Source organism: Neophocaena asiaeorientalis, unplaced genomic scaffold (genome assembly GCF_003031525.2).
Source record: "Neophocaena asiaeorientalis asiaeorientalis breed wild unplaced genomic scaffold, Neophocaena_asiaeorientalis_V1.1 scaffold505, whole genome shotgun sequence".
NCBI classification, from domain to species: Eukaryota; Metazoa; Chordata; class Mammalia; order Artiodactyla; family Phocoenidae; genus Neophocaena; species Neophocaena asiaeorientalis.
In genome coordinates, this window is record NW_020174704.1 from 1,217,418 (window position 1) to 1,227,935 (window position 10,518).

Here is a 10,518-nt window from a genome sequence, read left to right on the forward strand (position 1 = left end):
AGCCTTTATCTAAATAGAGCTTTTAAAAAATACTTTTAAAATAATTTTAGATTTATAGAAGAGTTGGAAAGATAGTACACAGTGTTCCCACTGTGAAGGGTGGTGAAGGGTGCCCTTCACCCAGTCTTCCCTACTGTTAACATTCTACATAATAAGGGTAGGAACTGGGGTGAGGCAGGTGTGGCAGAAAGTCAAAGGCGGCACTCGCTATTCTGTGCCAGTCCTGCATTTGCATGCCCCAGAGAGTGAGTGCCTCCTTGGATTCTGTGCCCTCAGTACCTCACTTGCCTCACTGTACTCCTAGCCCTGTATGTAGCCCATGGTATATTTCTCAAAACTACAAAATTAGTTGACATTATACTATTAACTACACTACAGACCCTGTTAAATTTCATTAGTGTTTCCACTAATGTCATTTTTCTGTTGTAGGATCCAATCCAGTATTCCATATTGCATTTAGTTGCCATATCTCCGTAGTCTCCTTCAATGTGTATAGTTTCTTGGTGGTGTTTCCTCTTAAAAACAAATTTTATTAGGTATACCTCCTATTTTCCAAGGAAAATTCCTTAATTATTTCTTTTTGGGTAGTGTCTCAGTCAGTGTGTATGGATGGAAGTTCTCACATATATTAGGGATACTGGCATCGTGGAATTTAAAACTAAGTTTTGCTTTAATGGAAAGCCTATTTTAAAAAAAATGACCAATGTTCATCACTATTTCCTTAGAGTAAGATTTTATGAAACACAGATTAGATATTTATAAGTAATTTTTCCCCTAGCTCTACTGAGATATAATTGACACATAAGTGATTTTTTTTTTTTTTTTTCACGGTACGCGGACCTCTCACTGCTGTGGCCTCACCCGTTGCGGAGCACAGGCTCCGGACGCACAGGCTCAGCGGGCATGGCTCATGGGCCCAGCCGCTCCGCGGCATGTGGGATCTTCCCGGACTGGGGCACGAACCCGTGTTCCCTGCATCAGCAGGCGGACTCTCAACCACTGCGCCACCAGGAAGCCCACACATGAGTGATTTTTAATGAGATATTTTAGAATACTAGAGTTTTACAGAGAAAAGTTATAATGTGTAATGAAGTCGTGTCTGATATTTTAGTCTTAAGGGCACATCCCAATATTTCAGGGCCTTCTCTTATCATTTTTATTTCTGGTTTAGTGTTATTTGAGATATTTTCATACATATATATCTTAATATGATTATTTTGGAAGGGGTCTTAGGCATTTTATCTCCATCAGGTGCTAATGAGAATGTGTGGAAGAGACATTAATGTTCTTGCCATTTGTGGGAGTACATACAGGAAACACTATAAATATAGTCACTAAAACATGGCAGACTAAACAATCCCGTAAGTGGTTTGCATTCACTGAAGTTCTTATCTTGATCTCTTTATATTCTTTATACTAATGAAATCAAAACAAAACAAAACACTTTCATACCTTAATCATTAAGGCTTTTGTCAGAGAACACTTATTGGCCTTGCCAGCCTGCACAAACCATGGGGCAGTGTGCGCTGTACCAAACAAGTTAGGCAGACTCGGCACCCAAAAAGAAAGCAGTGTTGACACATTAAGACATCAGTGTGGACATGTAACAAGGAAGAGCAGCCGGATCTCATTTCTATATTTTTATTACAAATTATTTGCTATGTACAAAAGAATGTATAAATATAAACATAAATCATAGTAATGTATGATTTTAGGAGTTAGTTGTAAGCCCTGTTGCATAAACTCAGTACAAGCATCTTTAGTGGACTGCCCGTAACAATGAACTTCCCAAGAGAAAAAACCCCTCTATTTTGGTAGATTATATTTTATTCACACTTGTGGGTTTGTGTTTTGTGTTTTTTTTTTGACCGTGCGGTGTGGGATCTCACTTCCCCGACCAGGAATCGAACCTGTGCCCCCTGCACTGGGAGCATGGAGTCTTAACCACTGGCCCCCCAGGGAAGTCCCCATACTTGTGTGTCTTAACTGCACTTAAACTGTTTGGAAGGAGGGAGGAGGATGGGGGAAGCCAAGCCTTTATCGAACTGTTACTCCTAACATTTAAAATTTTACTTCTACACATATTTTTTTTTAGCCTGGTGGTTCTTTATTCATTACTACAATCAACAAAACACAGCTGTCCTATGCCTTGGGAATTGTATTTTCAGAGCAGATTGCAGGTATTGTACCAAAAGGTACTCATACATGGGAGAAGTTTGTTTCACCTGAAAAGCTAGAGAGCATTCTGGAATCAAGTAAGTATTAAAATTTTTTCCAATTTCCAAAGCCTAACTGAACTTTTAATGTGCCTATAATTATTAATCACATAACCTAGCACTTAATGAAATAGGCCACTATTCTTTGGATGTTGGTTTTCTCTCCTCAACTAGATCATAAACGCCTTGAAGTTAGGATTAAGTACTACATCCGCTTTTCTCTCACCTATGGCACCTAACCCAGGGCCAAGCAAATCATAGATGATCAATGAATACTTTTTGGCTGTTTAGTCCTCACCTGTTTAAGGATGAGGTACAAATGTCTTTTAGTTACACATCCTCAGTTTGTCCTATTGAGGCCGTGCTTGAATCAGCTTATTTTACGTATTACTTCCTTCATAGTCAGATATATTTTGAACTTCCTTGTCACTTTTTTTTTTTTTTTTTTTTTTTTTTTTGCGGTACGCGGGTCTCTCACTGTTGCGGCCTCTCCTGTTGCGGAGCACAGGCTCCGGACATGCAGGCTCAGTAGTTGTGGCTCACGGGCCTAGCCCCTCCACAGCATGTGGGATCTTCCCGGACCGGGGCACGAACCCGTGTCCCCTGTGTCGGCAGGCGGACTCTCAACCACTGCACCACCAGGGGAGCCTGTCACTTTTTATGTAGTGTTTTATGCTAGTTATAGCATGCCTTATTGTACGGTTATTTTAGTGTTCTTAACCTCTTTCTGGCTTGAAGGCAAGACTGTCTCCTTTTTGTGCTCCCCACAGTGCCTAGCTCTGCTTTACACCTCGTGAGCACTTGATTTACCTGTTGAATTCCTGTCAAGTAATAACACTTGTCAGTTCATTTATTTGGCATTTGGTATTCCTCTTAGGCTCATGTGTGTCTCATGCTTTTTGTTCATGTAACAGTATATCAATAAACTTGATTTTACTTGGAATAATATTATCTGTCCAATGAAATGTGGTAATTTCTTCTCTGCAAGTAACTTTGTTGAAAATAGAGTAGAAAAAATATTTTAAAGATGATTGGAACAGTCAGTTGTTGGCCGGATTTTCTAAAAACAGCTAACATTTATTGAGTACTTATCAAATTCCAAATACCGTGCTAGAGATTATGTTCTACTGCAGTAAAGAATGAGCTGTACATGGCTACAAAGTATTTGTGCCTTTTGAGTTAGGAATCCTTTTTTAATTTGGAGAGTTGCATGAGACTCTTGGCATGTGGAAGGTAAATATTTATTAAATATGCTCTGTCTGATATTTTTTTTTCTCAGACGGTCTGTCAGTTCAAACTGTGGCAGGAATGCTCTACAACCCCTTCTCAGGTTACTGGCATTGGAGTGAAAACACCAGCCTTAATTATGCAGCTCATGCCGTGAAATCCAGCATGCAGGAACACCCAGCTCCTGCCGATTTGCTTTAAAGGAGGAAACAGAAGAGCTCCGCATTGAAACCTCCACCAACTCAGGTGTGCATGAAGCGCTGAAGAAATGAATTGTTTCTAAGGACTGTAGTAAAATGGCTTGAAAGTCTGTTGTTTACAAATACACAAAATATACCATTTGTCTTTTGAGACAGGATCATAAAGAAAAGAAAGTCAAATAGAAAGGGCTAAAACCTTAGATAAAAGCTCTTGTTGTTTCATCTAATAGCTACCTTCAAGGGATTAGTCTATGTGATCTAGGAGTTTAAGTTTCTCAGCCTTTGTTATATAAATAGGGTATACATATTTCACTTCATCTTACAGATTATATATTTTTCCCGCATGTGTGCACATACATATATACTGTAATGTTTTAATTTAAGTAAATTTGTATCATCTAGGTTCTTCTTTATTTGGTTTTAGTTAAAGGCAGTTATGCTTCTGACTGGTTTTATTTTATACCACTTATATTTAGGAAGATAAAATGTCTTTTTTCCTTTAAATTTTGGTTTTTGGAAAGCAAATTGATTGTTAAATATATACTGGGTTTGGTCAAACATTAGAATCAAGAAATTCAGATTATGTTGGACATTTTTCTCTGTACAGTTCTATAAATGTTTTGTGGTGCCTTTTTTAAGTAGAAAAGATTTTTGAACTCAATTTAAGAGTTTAGTTATGGAAATTTTCTTTTTCGGCTAACATTTTGTAATTAGAGGGACTGACTTGAAATATACTTTCACGCCTCTTGAAGTATGTGATTTTTTGGCTTTTTCTGAAAGTCCAGAATGTATAAGGACTTTGATAGAGGGTGTTGACCAAATATGAGAAATATAGGTTGAACGCCTGTGACTCATACAGAAAGTCAGCTTTTACTTTCTAGCCTTTTTTTTGGCTGCATCCCACTGGACCACCGGGGAATTCCCTAGCCTTACTCACTTTTAAGCTTATAAGCTTTCTGTATTTCTTTGTCAATGCCTGTTGGATTGGGCTCACCACGCAAACAATTCCCAACCATCTTAGCTTATCATTTGCTTCTCAGTGGCATTCCAGGGAGGAAACTGACATTTAAAGGGTTAAAAGAAATTTTAACTTCAGTTGCTAATGTCTAATTAGGACACTAAAAATCAGGAGTTCCCACTGGGTTTCATTTAAAAGTTTGATTCTTAGTCTGAATTCTAGTAGTTTTGTTACCAAAGCAAAGCTTCTTCATTCTATCTGTTGGGAAAAAAGAAAAGTGTTGGTATTAGAAATTAATCTAAATGGAAAACCAGAAACTGTAAAACTCTTAGAAGAAAACATAGGTGGAATACTCTTTGACATAAATTGTAGCAATGTATTTTTGGGTTTTTTTTTGGTCTCCTCAAGCAAAGGAAACAAAAGCAAAAATAAATGAATGGAACCCAATTAAACTTAAAAACTTTTGCACAGCAAAGAAAACCAACAACAAAACAAAAAGACAACCTACTGAATGGGAAAAAGTATTTGCGAATGATATGATTGATAAGGGGTTAATATCCAAAATATATAAACAGCTCATACAACTCAACATCAAAAAAACAACCAGATTAAAAGATGGACAGGGCTTCCCTGGTGGCACAGTGGTTGAGAGTCTGCCTGCCGATGCAGGGGAAACGGGTTCGTGACCCGGTCCAGGAAGATCCCACATGCCGCAGAGCGGCTGGGCCCGTGAGCCATGGCCGCTGAGGCTGCGTGTCCGGAGCCTGTGCTCTGCAATGGGAGAGGCCACAACAGTGAGAAGCCCGTGTACTGCAAAAAAAAAAAAAAGATAGATGACCTGAATAGACATTTTTCCAAAGAAGATATACAGATGGCCAATAGGCACATGAGAAGATGCTCAACATCGCTAATCACCAGGGAAATGCAAATCAAAACCACAATGAGGTATCAACTCTCATCTGTCAGAATGGCTATCATCAAAAAGTCTACAAATAACAAGTGTTGGCAAGGATGTGGACAAAAGAGAACCCTTGTACACTGTTGGTGGGCATTTGAATTGGTGCAGCCACTACAGAAAACAGTATGGAGATTCCTCAAAAAACTAAAAATAGAACTACCATATGACCCAGCAATTCCACTTCTATTTATCCAAACAAAACAAAAACACTAATTCAAAAAGATATGTGCACCCCAACGTTCATAGCAGCACTGTTTACAGTTGCCAAGATATGGAGGCAACCTAACTGTCCATCAACAGATGAATGGATACAGAAGATGTTATTTATATATATGTATTGGGTTGGGCAAAAAGTTCGTTCAGGTTTTTCCACCCAAACAGTTTTTTTTTGCCACCCTAATACACACACACACACACACACACACACACACAATGGGATACTACTCAGCCACAAAAAAGAATGAAATTTTGCCATTTGCAACAACATGGATATTGTTGGAGGGTCTTAGATGCTAAGTGAAATAAGACAGAAAGATAAGGTGAAGGGGCAAGATACAAGAGATACAAACTACTATGAATAAAATAAGCTACAAGGATATATTGTACAGGGACTTTCCTGGTGGCACAGTGGTTAAGAATCTGCCTGCCAATGCAGGGGAGGTGGGTTTGATTCCTGGTCCAGAAAGATCCCACAGGCCGTGGAACAGTTAAGCCCGTGCACCACAACTACTGAACCTGTGCTCTAGAGCCCGTGCACCGCAACTACAAAAGCCGGCAAACCTAGAGCCTGTGCTCTGCAACAAGAGAAGCCATTGAAATGGGAAGCGCGCGCACCGAAACGAAGAGTAGCCCTTCCTCGCCGCAACTAGAGAAAGCCCATGCACAGCAACGAAAACCCAATGCAGCCAAAAATAAATTAAAAAGTTAAAAAAAAACCCGATTAATCTAAGGACTGTGTAATGAAATTGATTAAAAAGCAGCCCCCAAAGGGCATTTATTTTAGAAAGAACACTTTCAATTATTAAAAATATACATTGTTAAGTGATGGAAATTCAGTATGATTCAGTAATAGCCCCATTAGGTAGGGACTACCGTCCACTCCATTTCACAGAGATGTTACATGTATTCAGCCTCTCACAAGTAGTAAGATGCAGACCCAGGCAGTCTGATTGCTGAGCTTGTGCACGTCACCACTTTGATACTTGTACCTAGTATCTGTACCATCATATGGTCATCGTGGTAGCATAACCACACACAACTGGATTATTATCACGTATGTGAATTGTCTGTATGCAAGGTAGCACCTTCAAAAGCATTTAAATCAAACAGCATCACAAAATCTAGAGTCTGGGCTAGTTGCCTCAGTTCTCTTAGAGCTTCTTTGCCTTTCTATGACTGAAACAATTACATGCTACTGATGGCAACTTAATAAAATGCTTTAAAGACCCCAAATAAAATTATAGCCTTACTTTCTATTATAGTTACAGGTTTTACTATTGTATTAATTATAAATTGAAGAGAAGTATTGAATTCAAGTACTACACAACAAAAACATCTCAGTCAAGCAAAAAAGTAAAAAATTTTGACATCATTTGAAACGTTTTTTTGATGTGTGCTAGGGACACTCAACGAGGGCTTCTGTGCTACAGTTGACCTGGAATACACAATATTGAGAGGCATCAAGTAAAGATTTAGAGAGACTGCTCGGTAACAAGGCATAGGAGTAAGTCATGCTTACTGGAAATATTTTTTAAACCTGGGTTGGCAAGGTCCCTGCAATTCTGTAAAACATATTTGTGTAATTACAGGCTTACAGACATTGATCCAAAAATCTACGAATCATAAGAAAATGTCAATGGAGAAATAAAGACGGAAACGAAACCAAATGAAAGTGTTAGAACAGTCAACACATAATTGCTTTTATTAACTTACAATGCGACTGTATCAGAAGGGAGATTCCTACTTGACTATTACTAATGAGATGCAAATGACATGCAAGTCTTCCCTGTATCAAAAAAAAAAAAAAAAAGCCAAAAATCCTGACACTGATGGTTTGCATGAAAATCAAGCAAAAGAATTTATTGTGAGATCAATAAACCTCTTGTATCCCAGCAAGAAAAGGATGCAGCACATATAAACGAGCCACTGTCTAGGAACTAAAAGCCACCAGTTGGAACCAAAGGAAGAAAATACGTTCTCAAGATGATGTGAACAGAACTGAGAATGGGGGTGGAGAGTTACAAAGTAAATATGGACACGAGATGTTTCCACTCTGATAGATTTGAATCTTTGTTTCCCGTTGACAGATGGGACCCAACAGACATAAAGTCACTGACATCATATAAGATCTGCACATGTCTTTCTGACTCTAAAACAGGCTCTGTATCTGGAGTCCTGATACAGGCTTCTGAGGTTCTAGGAACCCCCTGAAATAGGGAAGAAAATTTTGCGTGTGTGTGTATTTTTCTGCCGAGAATGTCCCATAGCTTTCATCAGAGTCTCAAAAGTTTCATGACCCCCAAAAAAGGTTAAAGGTGACTATAGTTAAAATACTGCAGTAGGGAAATACAGTCTTTACTTGACAGAACATGTCAGGAAAAGAAAAATACGGTCACTCTGTCTTCTGCTTATATTTTGTAAACGTGAACATGAAGGGTGTCAATAGCTGTGAAAGGTGAAAACTGGATCATGATTTAAATTGCCTCTTTTTGGTCATTCTTTTGATATTAAATTGAAGAGACATTCTGGGATTCTGTTTTTAGACAGTTTTGTCAGGATGGGATGGTAGAAGTCTAGATTAATTAACAATCAGATTTATGCAACGTTTAAAGAATTTCAACTCATTAAAAAAAAGGATTGATTTTATTATTTATGTATTTTTTGGTCGCACCCTTGGCAGTGAAAGCACAGAGTCCTAACCACTGGACCGCCAGGGAATTCCCAAAAGATTGATTTTAAATAGAGATAAATAGTTGGATTAGCCACCTATGTAGCAGGCTAGGTGGGTGGATGGATGAGAAATACGCAACCCAATGTTATCAAAGAGCCTAAGGGAACTGCCTTGTGCGGGTGGGATGTCCCAGCAGCTCTCCTCATCTTCATCTGTCCCCATCCTCACACACACCACCAGGTAGCACCCAGACTCACCGCATAGTAACGAGGGCTTTGCGCTCTCAGGCCTCTGCTTGTTTACCTGAGCACCCACAGACCTGGCAGTTTTGCTCTCGTTTTTCCCTGAGAACCAATCAATGGATGCTGAACCTTTAACTCTTCCAGAGGCAAATCTCTCCGTGCTCTTGAGATGACATCTTCCTCTGAGATCAATCAGTTCAGGCCCAGGTGACTGGCACTCTACAGACCTGCTGGGGCCAAATGTTTTTGACACTCTTGTAGCCTGATAAGGATCCCTGCAATCCCTAGTCGTTGCCCAAGATTCAGACACCCACACTGATTCTTTTCTATAATCTCTCCCTAAGACTGTTTCTTGAATTTGTCTTCCCTGACTCAACCTCCCACTTCTCCCTTCTACACTTTTCTGCTGTGACCTCTATAAGCACCAGTTCATGATTTATCAACTACCCTACTTCTCAAGTCTGCATTGAAGTTTCCTTTACTTTCTACCTTAACTGAAACCTGGCTTTCCTCTGAGGATATGATTTCACCTGCAGCCATTCTGAGAGGAAGTTTCATATTGTCTGTGAACCTCAGAGTTGCGAGATGGGATCTGAGTCCTTTTCACTCACAGCCATTACTCTTTTTTCTTTTTTTCTGCTTTTTACAAATTCTTTTACAGAGGTGGGCTCATACTATATATGAGGTTTTATAAATGTACTGTTTCAAATTTATTTATTTTAGGCCCCGCCATGTGGTATGTGGCACCTGGTTCCCTGACCAGGGATTAAACCCGCACACCCTGCATTGGGAGTGCAGAGTCTTAACCGCTGGACCACCAGGAAAGTCCCACTGCCATTACTCTTTTTTTTTTTTTTAATATTTATTCATTTATTTGGCTGTGCCAGGTCTTAGTTGCGGCATGTGGGATCTTTAGTTGCAGCATGTGAACTCTTAGTTGTGCATGTGGGGTGTAGTTCCTTGACCAGGGATCAAACATGGGCCCCCTGCATTGGGAGCGAGGAGTCTTAGCCACTGGACCACTGCCATTACTGCCATTACTCTTGAATAAAAGCTCTCATGTCTCCAAGCCTCAAGTCTAGCTCTCCTAACCTCTACTCCCCGTTTATTGCCAAACTCCACTTCTGGCCACAACCCTCAATCACAGTGTCTTTGTTCTTACCTAAGTCCTCCCAGCTTCCTGAGTAACTCCAACGTCTATGTGGATGGTTTGTGCATTACCTCATCAGCAACAGAACCTTGTCTCTAGAGGCTTCTACCATACCTTTATGGTCAACACCTGAGGTTACCTAAGAACATCTGAAGCCACAGATTGGAACATCCCACTCAGAGGAGAAGGCCTCTTTGAAACTATGATAGAAAACCAAGAAGTCGTAGAAGAAAAAATTGAAAAACAGCAAGCTGGGGAAAATGTTTGCAAACTAATTTACAGAAAAAGAATTCTCTTTCTCAATTAGGACCTCATATAAATCAACGAAAAATACTAATAACCCAGTGAAGAAAATGAACAGTTCATAGAAAAGTCAATACAAATGCATCTTTCAAAAAAGTGTACTCAACCTCACACGTAATAAGAAACACAAATTTAAAACTACGAGACTACTTTCTCATTGACAATTAGGAAGGATCAAAATATTTAAGAATATGTGTGGTTAGGCTATGTATGAGAAAAGAGACACTTTCAAAACTATGGAGAGTGTGTATTGCTCTTTATGGAGAACAATATGGCAACATCTATCACAATTACAATGCATGGCTCTTTTGACCCAGAAATTTCATAAATATATATATATATATATATATATATATATGTATCTGTGTTATTCT

The 10,518-nt window shown here is 39.2% G+C and overlaps 1 protein-coding gene across 7 annotated transcripts in view; it reads left to right on the top strand.

Annotated features, from left to right (window-relative positions):
• Positions 1-10,518, top strand: part of COQ3 (coenzyme Q3, methyltransferase) — a 32,525-nt gene that overhangs the window by 20,942 nt on the left and 1,065 nt on the right. For 3 of the 7 annotated variants that reach the window (XM_024759338.1, XM_024759343.1, XM_024759342.1), the window contains 2 exons: positions 2,096-2,255; positions 3,496-4,394. In XM_024759338.1, coding sequence (XP_024615106.1) covers positions 2,096-2,255; positions 3,496-3,644 — 309 coding nt within the window. In that variant the 3' untranslated portion in view covers positions 3,645-4,394. The other 4 variants (XR_003005141.1, XM_024759340.1, XM_024759339.1 and 1 more) reach the window with 4 other exon arrangements.